The sequence below is a fragment of the Nomascus leucogenys genome, unplaced genomic scaffold (assembly GCF_006542625.1).
Source record: "Nomascus leucogenys isolate Asia unplaced genomic scaffold, Asia_NLE_v1 Super-Scaffold_3019, whole genome shotgun sequence".
NCBI classification, from domain to species: Eukaryota; Metazoa; Chordata; class Mammalia; order Primates; family Hylobatidae; genus Nomascus; species Nomascus leucogenys.
Genome location: NW_022095789.1, coordinates 238,893 through 257,881, shown reverse-complemented (window position 1 = coordinate 257,881; position 18,989 = coordinate 238,893). Strand labels below are relative to the sequence as shown.

Below are 18,989 nucleotides of genomic sequence, written 5' to 3'. Positions count from 1 at the left end.
GCACCCCCAACCCCTGACCCCCACCTGGCTGAACTTCCTCTGGTCTCCCTCTGCCCTCTAAATTCACCCACCTCAGCCACACATCACTCCTTCTTGCTGGGATAAGATCAGGGCTCCAGAATAAGTGACAGGTGGGGTCTGCCATCAGGGCCGCTGGGGGAGGGGGCGGGAAGGGGGGGTGGTGGGCAAAAGAGGCCACGCCCTGGGCCCCAGCACATGGAGGGCAGGGACCAGACACCCTCCCTCCCACTTTTGTCCACTATCTTTGGGCAATAAACCAGGCCTCAAACTCACCCAAGCTTTTCAATTCCCCCTCCTCCATAGGTCACCCTGAAACTGAGGCCTGCAGAGTGAGACTCCCGGGTAGGGGTGCCAGAGTTCCTCCCTCTAGTCCAGGGACTCCTGTGGGGCCTTTGCGAAGGCCTGGGGAAGGCAGGATGTAAGGTCTCAGACCCAGTTGTGATGGTCTTGGACATGTGCCCTCTCAGTGGGCCCCCCTTGGAGGAATGTGGGCAGAGATGCAGAGGCCTGTGAGCCCCAGAACTGCTTTACAAGCCACCAAACCCATCCTGTCACCCACTCACACCTTGCTAGTGCTTGAGGTATGAGTGGAGGGGGGAGGAGCAAATTGGCCTCCAGCCTGACACCCTGATGGGGAGAGGCGTTCGCGGGATGGGGAGGGGGCTCCCTTTACTTGTCCTGCCTAATGTGTGGGAATATCTGTGAGAAAGGACGCTAAGACTGAAACAGACTTTGAGAAGCCCCCACCCTTGGACTCTTCCTCAGCTGCGGAGTCCCTAGGACTCTAGGAAGGCGCCAAGGAGCAGCAGTCAGGCCAGGAGCCTCTGCGAGGCGTCCATGGGAGAGCAGGGTGGAGGGCACAGGAGCCTGGCAGCCTCTAGACTCAAAATCCCGGCTCCACCAGGTAACCAGTGTCCTTATTTACAAATCCCCCCACCGCGCAAGTGGAGGAGGAGCCAGCCGCGCCCAGGTCACAGTTTATTTGGCCCGCGCTACCAGTGGGCTGCCTGGCTGCCCAGCTAGGCGCCCTGCATGCGCAGCCCGCGTATGAGTTCGTGCACCTTCTTGTTGAGGATGCCCCCATGGACGCCGCGTCGGCCCATGAGCACCAGGAGCGCGCGGGGCGCATGGCCCACGCACACGGCGCGCGCGTCCAGCCCCTTGGTGCGTGCGTCCAGCACGCCGTCGCCCTCGGCCAGCAGGTGGTCGCGGATGACGCAGCAGCGGCGGCCCCCCACGCTCAGGCCCGCCTGCAGGAAGATGCGCCTGTCCGGCCCCGTGAGCACGCCCACCTCCTGCGGCGAGATGGCCGCCAGCAGGCCCCCGGGCCGCGAAGCCCACACGCAGCTGTTGTCCGCATGGCCCACGATGGCCACGTCGTCGATGCGCTGGTCCCGCAGCACCGCACTGATGTAGACCTTCCAGTCGCCCATCGCGCTCCGAGTGCGCCCCGCCGCCTCGCGCCTCTCGGGGCAACGTAGAGGCGCCACGCGGGGAAGGCCTGCGGCGCTGTGACGCATGCTGGGCAGGGCTGTGACGTCACACAAGGCGCCGTCCCGGAGCTACCACCCAGGCTGGGGCACGTGGGGCGTGGGCGTTTAGTTCCGGGGCAGTTCCAAGGTTATCCTGTAGGGTGGATTTGGCAGAGCCCAGTGGCTCACTCCTGTAATCCCAGCGCTTTGGGAGGCCGAGGCGGGCGGATCGCTTGAACTCAGTAGCGAGATTATAGTAAACTATTATAGGATCGTGTCGCTGCACTCCAGCCTGGGCCACAGAGCGAGGCTCCGTCTCTAAAAAAGAAAAAACAAATTTTAATTAAAAAAAAATTTTTTTGAGATGAGGTCTATGTTGCCCAGGCGGGTCAGGAAGTCTTGAGCCCAAACAATCCTCCTGCCTCAGCCTCTCAAAGTGATGAGATTACAGGCATGAACCACCGCATCTGGCCAGTCTTTTTTTAATTTTAAAAAGCTGGTTTTGTGAACAGAAGGATGCTGTGTCTGGACAGCCAGACCTCCACTTGTAAGGGAACCAACCATTCAACCCCCAGATTGTGGTTCTCAAGCATGAGAGAACATCAGAATCCCCCGCAAGGCTGTTAAACAGATTGCTGGGCCCCACCGCAGACTTTCTGTTCAGCAGTATGAAGTGTAGCCCGAGAATTTGTTATGTGTAACAAGTTCCCTGGTGATGGCACTGCTAGCCAAGGGACTCTGAGACCCACTACACTAGTGTGTGTTGGGGTGGGGACAACGATATGTCACCCAGCCCTTAGGGTCCACGCCACAGTCAATGCTCTTTTGTTCTCTTTTATTTTCTTTTTTCTTTTCTTTCTGTCTCTCTTTCCCTCCCTCCGTCCCTTCCTTCCTTCCTTCCGGTTCAAGTGATTCTCCTGCCTCAGCCTCCTGAGTAGCCGGGACTACAGGCGCACGCCGCCGTGCCCGGCTAATTTTTTGTATTTTAGTACAGACTGGGTTTCATCGTGTTGCCCAGGCTGGTCTCGAACTCCTGAGCAATCCACCTGCCTTGGCCTCTTAAAGTGCTAGGATTACAGGCGTGAGCCACCACGCCCGGCCAATGCTAAGTATTTCTAACCATGATTCTCAACCTTGGCTATACATGGAATTATCTGGGGAGTTTTAAAAATATACCACTACCCATGCCCCATCCCTAGACATACTGATTTAATTGGTCTGAGGTGGAACTGGGGCATAGATTGGCTCAAAAAGCTTCCCAAGTGATCTTAATGTATGGTCTGAGAACTATTGCTCTGTAAACAAAATGTTAGTGAGTTTCTCATAAGGAATAACATGCAGCTTCTCCTTGCACAGGGCTTGGTATACAGTATCCTAGGCTCAGTAAACATTAGCTGGACCGGCATCTAGATTTTGCACGTTAATATCTCATAGACCTTGTTCTCTGAGAGCTGTGGAGAAGCTGTGAATCGCTTTTCTGTCTTGGCACTTCCCGTCGGGCCCCATGAAGAAAAGAGCTTTCCTTCTCAGCATTTTCAAAGCACTTTATTGACTTCCTGCGCCATCCCGGCGCGGAGCTGGCCGCATTGGGGGAATGGGACACAATCTTGCCTTCCATGCCCCAGCCACTCTCCCACTGCGGAATCACCAAGGAGGGAAAGATGAGTCCCTGAGCAATCAGGAAACGGTGTGCTCCCGGATCCAGGCCAGGTAGTAGGCCACATCGGTGTAGACGCCTGGCTTGTTGCGGTCACCACAGCCCGATCCCCAGCTGATGACGCCTTGCAGGGTGAGCCGGCGCTCCGCGGCTTGGTCCTCACACACCAGCGGGCCTCCGGAATCACCCTGGGTCGGAAACACGCAGCTCAGCGCTCTGGACCTGGGATTTGTGCCTGACGGCCTCGGGGAAGGGCGCCAACCGGGCTAAGAGCTCACCTGGCACGCGTCGGTGCCGCCCTCGAGGAACCCTGCGCAGAGCATGCCGGGGAGGATGGAGGCTCCGTGCACGTCCGGGGCTGAGCAGCGCTCCAGAGAGAGGAAGGGTACCTGCGCCTCCTGCAGGAAGCTGGCATATTCCTCCGCCCCTGCGAACACAGAGCGCCTTCTTCACACCCCATCTGACAACGCTCGCCGCCCGGACGGTGGACAAAGCTGCGCCAGGCGCTTGTAAACCCACTCATGCCCTTCTTCTCTCGCAGCAAGCCCGAGGGGGAGGAGGTGCCATTAATTCAATTTCATAGGCAAGGAAGCTGAGGTCCAGACAAGAGCCAGGATTTGAATGGGCGGAGCGGAAACAGAAACCCCACCCCCACCACCCATCCAGAGTCACAGAACCTGGCTCCCACACTAGCCCGGAGCGCGGGGCCAGCGTCCTAGTTGCCCTTTGCAGCCCGGCGCCCTGAGGGAACCAAGAGCAAGTTCGATTCTCCCTGTATCCCCAGGAGATTTGGGGATCCCAGCAGTGAATGCCAGGCCCTGGGATTCTACCTGGGATGCACCTACACATTCTCACAACCCATCAGGTCAGCGCCACCCATTCTGTAGGCACCTGGAACGATACCAAAGTCGCGGGCTTCTCCCGCCTAACCCAGTGATCAAAGGTCTTCTCCCCTACCCCTGCCCCTAGCAGTTGTGCCTACCCTCGAACTGGTGGCCCCAGCCGGCCACCTGGCAGAGTGCGGTCTCGGAGGGTCGCGCGGCGCCGCTTGGCAGGCACACCGGCTGAACGTAAGGCGACAGGAGTGCGCAGCTGCCGTCCGCATCCTCCTGAAGGCGCAACAGAGCTAACCCGGGCGGAGAGGAGCGTGAGGCGGGGATGCCGGAGCTCCAAGCTCTCTTCCCGTTCCTGCGGGGCGCCCCCACGCACCCAGGTCGTGCTGGTAGCTGACGGGCGAGAAGGCCTCGTGCAAGCGGTAGGAGCGCACGGCCAATGTCTGGCACTGCTCACAGCTGTGGTTATGGCGTTCCTGGCCGAGCACCACCGTCAGATCTTCGGGTGCCGGCCTGCGGGGGGGTAGGGGAGAGGCAGCGTGCTCAGACCTGGCCACAAGCGTTCTGGGGAAGCCCCCTGCTCCCGAACCCCATCCCGTGTTCCAGCTTCCTCCCCGGGAGCTCCAGAGGGGCGTGGAAAGAAGGGTGGGGCGGGAGAAGGTAGGGCACGGGTTCGGGTGCAGCGTGGAAGTCGCGCTGGGAGACGGAGGAGCCGCGGCCCCTGGGGCGGCGCTGGGCGGGCGGGTACTCGCCGGTCCTGCAGGCAGTGAGCGGCCGTCAGCACCCAGCAGGGGGCGATGAGGCTGCCGGCGCAGAAACTGTGGCCCCAGTACAGCGCGGCGATGTAGGGGTGCGCCCCGCGCAGCGCCACCAGCCCGCCAACGACGCGGGTCATCGAAGACAGACTCTTGCGGAGCCGCTGCCCGCAGCTCAGTGGGCCGTTCCTGGTCAGGGAAGGCGGCTGCTCCCGCTTCGCCGGCAAGGCTGTGGAGGAGCCAGGGCTGAGGACGAGGAGCCCACGGCCGGCTGGCGGGAATCTAGCTCGCCTGGCGCCCTCTCGGCTCCTCCTTCCCCCGCCACTTCCTAACCTTCCGGGGTCTGGGACTGAGGCGGGGTCCGGGTCGTGGGCTGAGGCTTCGGCGGTGCCGGCTGCGGGGGCATGAGTGGGACATGAAGCCTAGGGGACACCGGGGTCGGAGGCGCCGCCTGGGTTGGGGTCTGGCACTGTGCCAGGTCGCAGTACTCCCAGCTCAGCCGGTCGCGGTTCAGCACGAAGCACCAAGGGCGGATGTCGTTGTCCGGGTTCCTGTAGCCACAGGAGGAGGCGCCGTTACAGCGCCGGGAGCCCAGAGCCCTGGGGCGGAGGGGTCACCCAGCCCCACGCGGCGCACCGGCAGAAGGCGTGGCCGCCCAGTCCCCAGTTCCGCGCTTGCTCGGCAGTCACGTTCCGGTAGGTGGCCTCCGAGGCCCACGGCTGACAGGGCGCACCCGAGAGCGTGGTCTTGGCCAGGCCGCGGTAGCTGAGCCCGCGGCCATCATAGCAGCTCGCCTTGGTGTCTGAGGAGAAAGGGGGCTCCCTGGGCAGCCAGGGCTGGGCTCTGCTGCCTCCCTCTCAGCCGCTTTCCGCACTCTCCCACCTCCTTCCTGGCAAGCCCGTCCCACCTAGGGGCTGGCCTTCTGCTTTCCCCAGACCCTCACTTACCCACGTCGCAGAAAGGTCCGGTGTAGCCCACCGGGCAGTGGCACAGGCGGTGGCCCTCCACCTCTAGGCAGCGACCCCCATGGAGGCACGGGTTGGCGCGGCAGGCTTGGGGAGGGAACGCAGTGAGTCACCCCCGGGCCTAAAGACCCCCCCGAGAGAGCTCTCCTTCCCCGCACACCACCCGGCCTCCTGCCAGCCTGTCTTCCTGACCCTCCTCCCTGGCCCGTTCCCAACCATCTGCTCACCCTGGCTGGCCAGCCGCTGGCAGTGGGCATCAGGACCCTTGCACTGGCATCTGGCCACAGCTGCTTGCTCAGATCTATACCATATCTCATTCTCGTGGAAAAACCGGAGAAGCTGAGGCTCAAAGCACTTCTCTGGGGACAAAGAGGGACAGTAGTCTCAGGAGAGTCTAGGACCATGCCAAGTCTCCACGTATCCAGCGACCTCTTCTGTAGGCCCAGGGTTGCCCCTGTCCCCAGCACCCCGCCCAGGTCCTCGGCATCTCCTCACCTCTCTGGCAGTGCTTTCCAGTGAGGTGTTGTGGACAGAGACAGTGGGGGCCGCTTGGCGTGTTCACACAGGTCCCTCCTTTCTGGCAGGGGCTGTGTTTGCTGCAGTGGTCTGAGAGATGGACATGGTGGAAGGAAGAGCAGGGAGCTGAGTCAGACAGCTGGGGATCAAGGCCCTACTTGAATCTACTTGCCTTGTGACCTTGCTACTCCAAGTTTCCAAGGCTTAGTTTACCCACCTGCAAAATGGGACCACTCCTTCCCAGAACTCTCCCTCTGGACTTCCAAAGGGTATTGTGGAGGGAGAGAAGGGGCTGGGCCCAGAATCCCAGGTGTGGGGGGGGCTGGTGATACCAGGAGAGTAATGAGGCAGGAGGAGAGAGCCCAGGGCCACCCCAGAGGCTGTGTGTAGCACCTTTCACTTTCTTGGGCTCCAGACAGTATCCCCATCGCTGGTCCTGATCAAAGTTGGGGGTGGTAGCACACCTGTAGAAAGAGACAAGGCTTCCCTGCTCTACCCAGGGGCCTGGCCCACCCTCCCCTATCACAGTCCACTCTCTCTCCAAGCAGAGTTCCTTGGACAGAAGGACAGGCAGGGTCCATGTCTCCCAGGCCCCTGCTCCAACTCCTCTGCGTAGTCTTACCAGGGCTGAGGGCCTGGCCGGCCCTTGTGGGTACATTTGTGGTACAGCTGCCGATGATACTGGAAGGGGAAGTGGCAGGGCTCCCCGGTGACAGTGAGAACTGCAGGGACAACACACTCTCTGAGGACTTCCCCTGTACTCAACTGCGCAGGCACTGTCCCTCAGGGTCTGGTCAGGAAAAGGACAGACCCTCAAAAAGGTCGCTGTGCATCAAAAACACTTTCTGCTTTAAAAGTTGGGTTCAGGGCTGGGCGCGGTGGCTCAAGCCTGTAATCCCAGCACTTTGGGAGGCTGAGGCGGGCGGATCACAAGGTCAGGAGATCGAGACCATCCTGGCTAATATGGTGAAACCTTGTCTCTACTAAAAATACAAAAAAATTAGCTGGGCGTGGTGGCAGGTGCCTGTAGTCCCAGCTACTCGGGAGGCCAGGGCAGGAGAATGGCGTGAACCCGGGAGGCGGAGCTTGCAGTGAGCCAAGATCACGCCACTGCACTCCAGCCTGGGCGACAGAGCGAGACTCCATCTTAAAAAAAAAGTTGAGTTCAGGAATCAGATAGCTGGAGTAGACTCCTGACTCCACCACCTGCTAGCTGTGTGACCTTGGGTAAGTCTGCAGTCCCAAGGCCAGGAAGAGCACTTGCCACAAAGTAGGCACTTAGTAATACTTGTTGAATGTTGAAGTCACTGTTAACCACTCTGATCTGAGCCTTGGTTTTCTTATCTGTAAAATAGCAGTAATAATAGTACAGTTGATCCTCATTATTCTCTGGTTCTGTATTTGAGAATGTGCCTACTTGCTAAATTTTATTTGTAACTCCCAAGTCAATACTTGAAATGCTTTCATGGCCATTTGTGGGCATGCACAGAGCAGTAAAAAATTTGCACATTCCCAGTTAAGGTTCAACAAGGCGTCAGCTCTCCTATTGAACCAGTGTCCTTTTCAGTCTACTTCGTGCAACGCTTTTCATACTTTGTGCTTTTGCTGGGGATTTTGCTTTTGGAAATGGCCTCTGAGCCTACTGCTGAAGAGCTGTGTAGTTCCTAAGCACAAGAAGGCTACCTTAGGGAGAAAGCGTGTGTCAAATGCACTTGATTCAGGTGTGAGCTATAGTGCCATCAGCTTAGCACTGATGAATCAGCAACACATATATTAAATAAAACGTCTTTAAACAGAATCACATAAAACAAGATTATATACTGTTGGTTGATGAAAATGTTGTGAACAGAGGCTCACAGGAACCTAATACTGTTTGCTAGTTCAATGTTCACTGTGATTTTATAGAACATAACCACCGCGAATAATGAGAATTGCCTGTGTCTTCTTCAGAGGAACTGTCGCGGGGCTTCATGAGATGATGCCGTGAAATGCTGAGCAGTGTCTGGCACAAAGTACCTGCTCAATAAGCTTTTGCCACTATTTTGTTAAAGGCAAAGTGCACTTGCCAAGGACCAAACCAGAACCAGGACAGTAAATGGAAATGGATCTGAGATGGACCTTTAAGATGCAAATGGGGGCCAGGTGCGGTGGCTCACGCCTGTAATCCCAGCACTTTGGGAGGCTAAGGTGGGCGGATCACCTGAGGGCAGGAGTTCAAGACCAGCCTGGCCAACATGGTGAAACCCCGTCTCTACTAAAAAATACAAAAATTAGCTTAGCTGAGCATGAAGGTGCGTGCCTGTAATCCCAACAACTCGGGAGGCTGAGGCTGAGAATCGCTTGAACCCAGGAGGCAGAGGTTGCAATGAGCCAAGATCGCGCCATTGCACTCCAGCCTAGGGGACAGAGTGAGACTCCATCTCAAAAAAAAAAAAAAAGATGCAAATGGGATGGACGGACGGAGAGGAGGGGGACCTTAGGCAGGGGATTAGTCAAGGATAGGGCACCCAGGTTGGGTAAGGCAAGAGAGAGGAGAAACTTTTGGGTGTGGGGTGAAGAGAGGAGGCTGAGGGAGTCCAGGGTTGGAATGTGTAGGCCTCAACGCCATGCTTAGGGACTCAACCCCACCAAGTCAGGCCCACCAGAGTAGGGTCCATCTGGTTCACAGGCCCTGCTATGTGCCACGCTCTAGGTAAATTTTTTTTTTTTTTTGAGACGGAGTCTTGCTCTGTTGCCCAAGCTGGAGTGCAATGGTGTGATCTTCGTTCACTGCAACCTTCACTTCCCAGGTTCAAGCAATTCTTCTGCCTCAGCCTCCCGAGTAGCTGGGACTACAGGCGCATGCCACCATGCCTGGCTAATTTTTGTACTTTTAGTAGAGATAGTGTTTCACCAAGTTGGCCAGGCTGGTCTCGAATTCCTGACCTCATGATCCACTGGCCTTGGCCTCCCAAAGTGCTGGGATTACAGGCATGAGCCACCGTGCCTGGTATCTAGGTAATTTAGTGTCTGGAAGAATGAAAGCAATGGGGAGCTATGGCAGAGCTTGAGGAAGGGGGAAATGGCAGGTACCCCTCATCTAAAAGGTAGTTTAATAATAAAAACTAATATTTGTAAAGCATTTCCATGTACCGGGTGTTGGGCTGAATACCTCACCTGGGTTTCCCTTCTCAACAACCCTAAGAGGTTTACTATTATCAACCTGGTTTCGCAGAAGGGGAAATTGAAGCTTGGAGAACTCAAATCACTCGCCCAAAGTCACCCAGCTCGTAAGTGATAAAGCCGGGATTCAGAGGCATTCAAATGCCAGAGACCAGCTCTTGATCCTTCCTTGCCCATTGAAGGCCCTGGCCTCTGTGTGGCATGAATGATGCCCACGAGATGTACTGGGGAAAGGAAAAGAAGGGGAGAAGCTGGGGAAACTGAGGAAGGCCGGCAGGATCCCAGGTGTGATGGCGCCAGCAGCACATATCTCAAGCACCTGCTCCGAGCCAGGCTCATGGGCACTTAGACACAGCCCATGCCCTGCCCTCAAGGATCACACAGCTCATGATCACTCTGGTGCCCATGGATATGAAACCTAGCACCAGGTAGGGACTAGGCTAGACTGCCCTGAGACTGCACACACTGCACCATACACATCCCCACCCAAGGGTTCTCGGGAGGAGGAGCCAGGCCGCTTACCGACTGTATGCTCTTCAGCTTTGTACTTATGCTCCTTGGGGGCTTTCCAAGGGGGAATCTACAAGGGAAAGAAGAAGGCAGGGAACTGACTAGAAGTCATAGCCTGCCACCGATCTGTTGCTAGTCTGCAGCTTCCTCTCACAGCCCAGAAATGCAGAGATTTCTTCCCAAGACCCAAACCCTTTCTATCTCCTCCCATTGTCTTCTTTTTTTTTTTTTTTTTCTTGAGATGGAGTCTCGCTCTGTCGCCCAGGCTGGAGTGCAGTGGTGCAATCTCAGCTCACTGCAAGCTCTGCCTCCCGGGTTCACGCCATTCTCCTGCCTCAGCCTCTCCGGGTAGCTGGGACTACAGGCACCTGCCACCACGCCCGGCTAATTTTTTTTTGTATTTTTAGTAGAGATGGGGTTTCACCGTGGTCTTGATCTCCTGACCTCATGATCCGCCCGCCTCGGCCTCCCAAAGTGCTGGGATTACAGGCGTGAGCCACCGCGCCCGGCCCCCATTGTCTTCTTAAGGCCCATCTCCCCCAGAAATGCAGGCTGTGCCCTTGTATCCACCCAGTCTGGTTGTCTGTCTCCTCTGCCTGGGCCTTTGGGGCTGGCCTCACCTTTCCACATAGGCCTCCTAGTCACCTGGACCCACAGGTCATGAGCAGAGGCCGTGGCTCATGGCTGTGATAGCGACACCCCAGAACCATCCTGGGACAATCCTGGTTCCCACAGCACTCACCAAAAGTGTTGACTCTAGGCTCATCAGCAGGAACCCCAGGAGCAGCAGAGCCTTCATGGCGTCTGTCCGTTGGTCCAACTGCCTGCCCAGGAGTCCAGATCAATAGGACTGGCCAAAGGTCTTGGAAATAGAGATTGGTCAAGCTGCCCTCCTGAGCCTGGTGGGGCACAGGCTGTTTGTGGAAAGCCAAGTGGAGCGACTTCCTTGGTCACTCCTTGAGGGCCAGAAAGTTGGGAGTTTGTGGGTGGGAGTGGAATGAAGAGCTGGGCTCCCCCTCTCTTTTCTAGATAGTGGAACTAGAAGCAGAAGAATGGACGTTCTTGTGCTCTTGGTCCTGTGGAGATCAGGAGGTTAAGGAGGTCAAAGAGAAGCTCCCTTTTGTGGGGATCTTGGAGTCCACTGTGAAGTGTGTTCATTTTCTATTGTCATGTAACAAATTACCATAAACTCAGCAGCTTACAACAATACCCACTTTTAATTTTCTTTTTTCTTTTTTTTTTTTGAGACGGAGTCTCGCTCTGTCGCCCAGGCTGGAGTGCAGTGGCTCCATCTCCGCTCACTGCAAGCTCTGCCTCCCGGGTTCACACCATTCTCCTGCCTCAGCCTCCCGAGTAGCTGGGATTACAGGCCCCGCCACTGCACCCAGCTAATTTTTTGTATTTTTAGTAGAGACGGAGTTTCACCATGTTAGCAAGGATGCTCTCGATCTCCCGACCTCGTTATCCACCTGCCTCGGCCTCCCAAAGTGCTAGGATTACAGGCGTGAGCCACCGCGCCCAGCCTTAATTTTCTTTTTTTGAGACAGAGTTTCGCTCTTGCTGCTCAGCTAGAGTGAAATGGCATGATCTCAGCTCACTGCAACTTCTGCCTCCCAGGTTCAAGAGATTCTCCTGCCTCAGTCTCCCAAGTAGCTGGAATTATAGGCAACCACCACCATGCCCAGCTAATTTTTGTATTTTTAGTAGAGACAGGGTGTCATCATGTTGTCCAGGCTGGTCTCAAACTCTTGTCCTCAGGTGATCCACTCACCTCGACCTCCCAAAGTGCTGGGATTACCGGCGTGAGCCACTGCGCTCGGTCAATACCCACTTATTAGTTCACAACTCTGTAGTTAAAAAAGCCCATGCTGCATGACTGGATTTTCTGCTCCGGATATCACAAAGCTGAGATCAAGGCTGAGTTCTCTGGAGGCTCTGGGGGAAGATTCACTTCCAAGCTCATTCAGGTTGTCTGCAGAATTCAGTTCCTTATGGTTGTAGGAATGGAGTCCTTACTTCCTTGCAGGCTGTCAGCCAGGGGCTATCCTCGGCTCTTAGAGGCCACCTGTATTTCTGGTCATGTGTCTCCTTTTTTTTTTTTTTTTTGAGATGGAGTTTCGCTCTGTCACCCAGGCTGGACTGCAGTGGCGCGATCTCGGCTCACTGCAACCTCCGCCTCCTGGGTTCAAATGATTCTCCTGCCTCAGCCCCTCAGCCTCCTGGGTAGCTGGGACTACAGGCACATGCCACCACGCCCAGCTAATTTTTTGTATTTTTAGTAGAGACAGAGCTTCACCGTGTTAGCCAGGATGGTCTGGATCTCCTGACCGTTATCCACCCACCTTGGCCTCCCAAAGTGCTGGGATTACAGGCCTGAGCCACCGCGCCGGGCCATGTGTCTCCTTTTAAGAACTCACCTAGGCCGGGCGCAGTGGCTCATGCCTGTAATCCCAGCACTTTGGGAGGCCGAGGTGGGCGGATCACAAGGTCAGGAGATTGAGACCATCCTGGCTAACATGGTGAAACCCCGTCTCTACTAAAAATACAAAAAATTAGCTGGGCGTAGTGGCGGGCGCCTGTAGTCCCAGCTACTCGGGAGGCTGAGGCAGGAGAATGGCGTGAACCTGGGAGGCGAGGTGGAGCTTGCAGTGAGCCGAGATTGTGCCACTGCACTCCAGCCTGGGTGACAGAGCGAGACTCTGTCTCAAAAAAAAAAAAAAAAAAAAAAAAAAGAACTCACCTGATTAGGTCAGGCCCACCAAAGCCGTTCTCCTTTTCTTTTCTTTTTTTTTTTGTTTTTTTGAGACAGAGTCTGGCTCTGTCACCCAGGCTGGAGTGCAGTGGCACACTCTCGGCTCACTGCAAGCTACGCCTCCTGGGTTCATGCCATTCTCCTGCCTCAGCCTCCCGAGTAGCTGGGAATACAGGCACCCGCCACCACGCCCAGCTAATTTTTTGTATTTTTAGTAGAGATGGGGTTTCACCATGTTAGCCAGGATGGTCTGGATCCGCCCACCTTGGTCTCCCAAAGTGCTGGGATTACAGGTGTGAGCCACCGCGCCTGGCCCTGCCATTCTCCTTATTTTAAGGTCAAACAATTTGGGACTTAAATTACATGTGCAAAATTCTTTCACAGAAGCATCTACATTCATGACAGAATAACTGGGAGGTGTGCAAACACCAGGGGTAGAGATCTTGGGGCCATCTTAGCATTCTACCAACCACAGGAAATGAGGCAAGAAAGCAAATGATTTCATGAGAAAAGTGCTAAACCAAGGGGCACTAAGATGTGCAGCTGGAACATGAGAAGAAGGTGGGGTGCACGTGTGCTGCCCAGCATCTGTCCTGGTTCAGTAATGACACTTTGATTTTTCCTTTAGCAACGACTCCTCTCTTACTTCTTCCATGGGCTCTGGTGCTGCCAACTCTACCCTCAGAACTAGGGCTAGGGGTGTGGCCTAGGTCTGGCCAATCAGAGCATGACATCTCTAATCCACAGTGATTGGTTCAGAGATAAGCATATACACAATTTAGGCCAATTAAAGTGCTAGCTTGGGACTTTTGCCAGAACTTTTGGGAAAGCAAAAAAGTTGCAGTGGGGTTACTAAGCACAGAGCATGTGGGTCTGAACACGTTGATGATCACCTTTGTCACTGTCTAGGGAGGGCCTGTTTGAGAATGAAGCCTACGCATAGGAAAAACAAAGCAAACAGGGCAGGAAGGATGGAGAGATGCTGTGGTAGACAGCCTCAAAGACAGCCCCCATTGATCCTCACCACCTAGGATTCATGCCCTTGTACAGTGTCTTCCCACATTGAGTTAGGGCTGTTCTGTGTGTCCATCAGAATGTGACAGAAGTGGCTGGGTGCAGTGGCTCAGGCCTGTAATCCCAGCACTTTGGGATGCCAAGGCAGGCGGATCACTTGAGGTCAGGAGTTCAGACCGGCCTGGCCAACGTGTTGGCCAAACCCCGTCTGTATGAAAAATACAAAAATTAGCCGGGCGTAGTGGCGTGTGCCTGTAATCCCAGCTACCCGTGAGGCTGAGGCAGGAGAATCGCTTGAATCCAGGAGGTGGAGGTTGTAGTGAGCAGAGATTGTGCCATTGCACTTCAGCCTGGGCGACAGAGACTGTGTCAAAAAATATATATATGTATATGGCAGAAGTGAGGGTGTTGGACTTCCAAGCCCAGGTCATAAAAGACATTGCAGTTTCTGCCTCAGTCTCTTAGGTTGCTCACTCTGGAGGAAGCCAGCCACTATGTTGTGAGGACACACATGCAGCCCTGCAGAGAAGCCCATGTAGGGAGAAAGGAAAGCGTCCTGCTGACAGCCAGTGCCAATTGGACAGCCACATGAATGAGCTGCCTTGGAAGTGGATACTGCAGCCCTGACTGACATTTGGCTTGCAATCTTATGAAAGACCTCAAGGCAAAACTGACCATCGGAAACTGTGATAAATCATCATTAAATGTTGTTGCTTTAAGCCACAAGTTAGGGTGATTTGTTACATGACATTTGAGAACTAGTACTGATGGATTGATTTCTCATGACCTTGAGAGCCTAGATCCTAAAACTAGAAGCATCCTTAAGACTTGGTCAGTTATGGCCAGGCAGAGTGGCTCATGCCTGTAATCCCAACACTCTGGGAGGCTGGGGAGGACTTGAGGATCGCTTGAGCCCAGAAGTTCAAGACTGATGTAGGCAACATAGTGAGATCCCATCTCTCCAAAAAAATTTAACATTAGCCAGGCATGGTGGTGTGTGCCTGTAGTTCCGGCTACTTGTGAGGCTGAGGCAGGAGGATTGCTTGAGCCCAGAGGTCCAGAATGCTGTGAGCCGTGATTGTGCCACTGCACTCCAGCCTGGGAAGCAGACTGAGACTATATCTCAAAAAAAAAAAAAAAAAAGACGGCCGGGCGCGGTGGCTCACTCCTGTAATTCCAGCACTCTAGGAGGCCGAGGCAGGCGGATCACGAGGTCAGGAGATCGAGACCATCCTGGCTAACACAGTGAAACCCCGTCTCTACTAAAAATACAAAAAAAATTAGCCGGGCATGGTGGCAGGCGCCTGTAGTCCCAGCTACTGGGGAGGCTGAGGCAGGAGAATGGCGTGAACCTGGGAGGCGGAGCTTGCAGTGAGCCAAGATAGCGCCACTGCAGTCCGGCCTGGGCAAAAGAGCAAGACTCTGTCTCAAAAAAAAAAAAAAAAAAAAAAAAAAAAAGACTTCTCAGTTATATGAGCCAATAAAACCAATTTGAGTGGACTTCTGTCACTTTCAGTTAGAGTCCTAAGTTATACAAAGTAACTTATGGGAAATGAAGACTGAATGTAGCAATTTATTAATTCTGCTGGAAGAGAGGCAGGCTGTGGAAGACTTCCTGGAACAGAAACGCAGAAAGAGGAGGGCAGGAGAGGAGGGGCACCTTTCCAACCACTGATTTCAAAGGTAACTGGTTTCAAAGTCATTGATGTGACAGCTGTTAACTCCATGATGAAAGTGAAACTATTAGATATATTGACGAGTCATTAAAGCGAAAGCACCTTTGTCACCTTTTTTTGTTGTTTTAGAGAGACACGGTCTCACTAAGTTGCCCAGGCTAGCCTGGAACTCCTGGGCGCAAGTGATCCTCTCACTTCATCCTCCTGAGTAGCTGGGATTACAGGTGCATGCCACTATGCCTGGCTCTGTCAGTTCTTGATTGCACCTGAGTATAGACCCTGGCCCTAAGGCCACTCCCACACTGGCTCCTTCCTCTTGGGGAGAAGGCAGCTGTTCCTCTAAATGGAAGGGGCCTTTTGAACAGGTCTTCGCCACAAGTAGGGGTTTGCAGGCAGAGTGAGTAATACAACTGCACAGAAGCCTGAATGCAGCGTGTCAAATGGGGAACGTGGTGAGCATAGAGTGCCTTGTAGGGAGTGTGAGATGAGGCGTGAGGTGGACATTAATGGGCATTTCGATGTTCAATATCCATCTCCCTTCCTCTTCCTCTCCCGGTTTCATTTTGTGATCACCCCTCCCCAGTTGTGGTGGTGAAAGGGTACTTTATTATTATTTTTATTTATTTATTTATTTATTCGAGATGGAGTTTCGTGCTGTCGCCCAAGCTGGACTGCAATGGTGCGATCTCGGCTCACTACAACCTCTGCCTCCCAGGTTCAAGTGATTCTCCTGCCTCAGCCTCCCGAGTAGCTGCCATTACAGGCGTGTGCCACCATGCGCAGCTAATTTTTTGTATCTTTAGTACAGACCAGGGCTTCATCATGTTGGCCAGGCTGGTCTCTAACTCCTGACCTCATGATCTGCCCACCTCGGCCTCCCAAAGTGCTGGAATTACAGGCATAAGCCACCACACCCGGCTGAAAGGGTACTTTCTAGAGACCATCTCCACTATGGAAGCCTAATGGACCAGACCAACCTCTCCCTACCGTAGTATAGCCAGAGGGACCTAAACTCAGCCAATAGTGTTTTCTCCCAGGGCTCTGAATCCTGATCAAGCCACACAAGGATGGCAGGAAAAGCTGGAGGTCTGGCATTGCACCACCTGTGCCCTGACCACATCATCCCGGCTACAAGGCATTAAGTCAGGATGCCTTCCAAAAACCAAGCGTATGCAGTAGGGCAATTCAAATTCATCATCCCATGTCACCAGATGTCTGGAGCAGCGGGAGTCCAGGAACAATGCTTTCAGTGGTTCAACAATGTCATCAGGAACCCAAGTTCTTTCCGTTTTTGTTTGTCTTCAGTGTGCAGACCGTCAGGCTGCCTGCCCTCATGGTCACAAGATGGCTGTCACAGCTCCAGGAATCACACTTAAACTCAATTATGTTCAAGTAAAGAAGAGGCACCTTCCCTTCCACTAGCTCCTTCTTAGAAATGAGGAACCCTCCCTCAAATATCAAGCAGACCTCCCCTCATGCTTTCTTAGCTAGAATGGGCTCACATGACACCCCTAAGCCATGTTTGGCAAGGATAAGGGGATCCCCATCACTGGCCTAAACCTATTAACCCTGGATCTGGGTCAGAGGCATGTCAGGTAAAGTGACCACTGGAACAGAAATGGGACTCTGCAAACAGGGAAGAGGGGTGGCATGGATATTAGGTGGACAACTTTGGTGTCTGCTCAAGGGAAATCACTGTACTTCCTGCTTCCTAGTCTTCCAGTGGCTCTTAATTCCTGCACATTTCCAAGCCTATTCCTTCTAGTTGATGCCGTGAACTCCCGAAGGCCTTCTCACAAAGTAAATTCCCTTTTGTTGAAGCAGCTAGAGTCATTTTCTGTTGCTTGCAACCAAAAGCTCTCTCTTCCTCATGCTCCCAGCCTACTTAGCCACCTAATTCTGTTCATTCCACTACTTAAATATTTTTCTTCTTTTTCTTTTTTGAGGCAGGGTGTCACTCTGTTGCTCAGGCTAGAGTGCAGTGGCGTGATCATGGCTCACGGCAGCCTTAACGTCCCAGGCTCTAAGCAAGCCTCCCACCTCAGCCTCCCAAGTAGCTGGGATACAGACGTGCAGCACCACACCCAGCTAATTTTTTAATTTTTTGTAGAGGTGAGGTGTCACTATGTTCCCGAGGTTGGTCTCAAACTCCTGGGCTCAAGCTGTCTCCTCAACCCGAGCTTCCCAAAGTACTGAGATTACAGGTATGAGTCACCGCACCAGGCTACATAAATATTTCTTCAATCTCTCCATGTCTCTCAATTTCTACTGCCCCTTCTTTGACGTCCAGAAAATTCAAGGTAGCTACAGCTGCGAAACATAATTTGAGAGCCTGTGATGGACGTCTATCATTTCCTGTTTACCATTCATTCTCCCTGCTTCTAGAAATGGCCCTCAGTGTTTCTTTGGGGAATCGCTCCTCCCCACCCTGCGTCAATATACATAAAATAAAGCCTACCCTATCCCTTGGCTGAGGGTGGAGTGGGCATTTGATCTAGACCTGGCCAATCGGAACACCACCTCTGTCTTCAGCAATTGGTTCAAAATGAACACCTGAATTAGCTGGGCGTGATGGTGCACGCCTGTGGTCCCAGCTACCTAGGAGGCTGAGGTGGGATGATGGCTTGAGCCTAGAAGGCAGAGGTTGCAGTGAGCCAAGATCGCACCACTGCACTCTAGCCTGGACAACAGAGCCAGACTCTATCTCAAAAGAAAGAAAGAAAAAAAAAAGAACACCTAACCCACATCAAACCAGTGAGAGGCAGCCCCAGGATTTTTGCTGGAATTATAAAGCTAGAGGCTTTCTCTTTCCACGGAGGTTGCCACATTCCTAACAAATGAGCCTGGAGCTGCTGGCAGCCATCTTTAACATCTCAGAAGGAGAACCTGCCTGAGAATAAAGATAATAAAGATTAAAAGCAGAGCCAGGGTGTGGGCGCTGGGTGCGGTGGCTGTAATCCCAGCACTTTGGGAGGCTGAGGTGGATGGATCATCTGAGGTCAGGAGTTCGAAACCAGCCTGGCCAACATTGTGAAACCCTGCCTGTACTAAAAATACAAAAAAATTAGCTGGGTGTAGTGGCGCGCCTATAACCCCAGCTACCTGGGAGGCTGAGGCAGGAGAATTGTTTGAACCTGGGAGGCAGAGGCTGCAGTGAGCTGAGATTGCATCACTGCACTCCAGCCTGGCAAAAGAGTAAGACTCCATCTCAAAAAAAAAAAAAGAGCAGAGCCAGGGTATGAAAAAGACAGATTTTGGGCCGGGTGCGGTGGCTCACGCCTGTAATCCCAGCACTTTGGGAGGCCAAGGCGGGTGGATCACGAGGTCAAGAGATCGAGACCATCCTGGCCAACATGGTGAAACCCCATCTCTACTTAAAAAAACAACAATTAGCCTGGAGTGGTGGCACGAAACTGTAATCCCAGCTACTCAGGATGCTGAGGCAGGAGAATTGCTTGAACCAAGGAGGCGGAGGTTGCAGTGAGCTGAGATGGCGCCACTGCACTCCGGCCTGGTGACAGAGTGAGACTCCATCTCAAAGAAAGAAAAGAAAAGAAAAAGACAGATTTTGAATGACTATAACACCATTTGAGACCCAGCATCCAGAGACGCTTGAAGTCAGAACCACCGCCTATGCTTTTCTGTTACTTGAACCC

At 53.9% G+C, this 18,989-nt stretch overlaps 3 protein-coding genes across 3 annotated transcripts in view; 1 reads left to right on the top strand and 2 right to left on the bottom strand.

Moving 5' to 3' along the window:
* Positions 1-992: 992 nt before the first annotated feature.
* On the bottom strand, positions 993-1,533 carry PFN3 (profilin 3). The gene has a single exon (XM_003280511.2). The coding sequence runs from the start codon at positions 1,452-1,454 to the stop codon at positions 1,041-1,043; it is 414 nt and encodes a 137-aa protein (XP_003280559.1). The 5' UTR covers positions 1,455-1,533; the 3' UTR covers positions 993-1,040.
* Positions 1,534-3,016: 1,483 nt separating this feature from the next.
* Positions 3,017-10,739, bottom strand: F12 (coagulation factor XII). The gene is made up of 14 exons (XM_003280512.4): positions 10,634-10,739; positions 9,904-9,961; positions 6,842-6,941; positions 6,613-6,683; positions 6,199-6,309; positions 5,931-6,062; positions 5,686-5,790; positions 5,375-5,540; positions 5,072-5,289; positions 4,736-4,967; positions 4,360-4,496; positions 4,133-4,276; positions 3,429-3,577; positions 3,017-3,338 (listed from the first exon to the last, which is right to left on the bottom strand). The coding sequence occupies exons 1-14, from the start codon at positions 10,688-10,690 to the stop codon at positions 3,171-3,173; spliced, it is 1,848 nt and encodes a 615-aa protein (XP_003280560.2). The 5' UTR covers positions 10,691-10,739; the 3' UTR covers positions 3,017-3,170.
* GRK6 (G protein-coupled receptor kinase 6) overlaps positions 4,083-18,989 on the top strand; it is a 42,826-nt gene continuing 27,919 nt past the window's right edge. Inside the window, exon 1 of the mRNA XM_030808423.1 lies at positions 4,083-4,405. The gene's annotated coding sequence lies outside the window, so the exon portion shown is untranslated. The remainder of the gene's footprint in view (positions 4,406-18,989) is intronic.

Coding starts and splice junctions, on each gene's coding strand:
- PFN3 (XM_003280511.2), bottom strand. CDS start 1,454: ATGGGCGACTGGAAGGTCTACATCAGTGCGGTGCTGCGGGACCAGCGC.
- F12 (XM_003280512.4), bottom strand. CDS start 10,690: ATGAAGGCTCTGCTGCTCCTGGGGTTCCTGCTGATGAGCCTAGAGTCA. Junction 9,962..10,633: donor GCCTAGAGTCAACACTTTTG/GTGAGTGCTGTG, acceptor TTTCCCTTGTAG/ATTCCCCCTTGGAAAGCCCC. Junction 3,578..4,132: donor CTGGGGCCACCAGTTCGAGG/GTAGGCACAACT, acceptor CTGTGTTCGCAG/GGGCGGAGGAATATGCCAGC.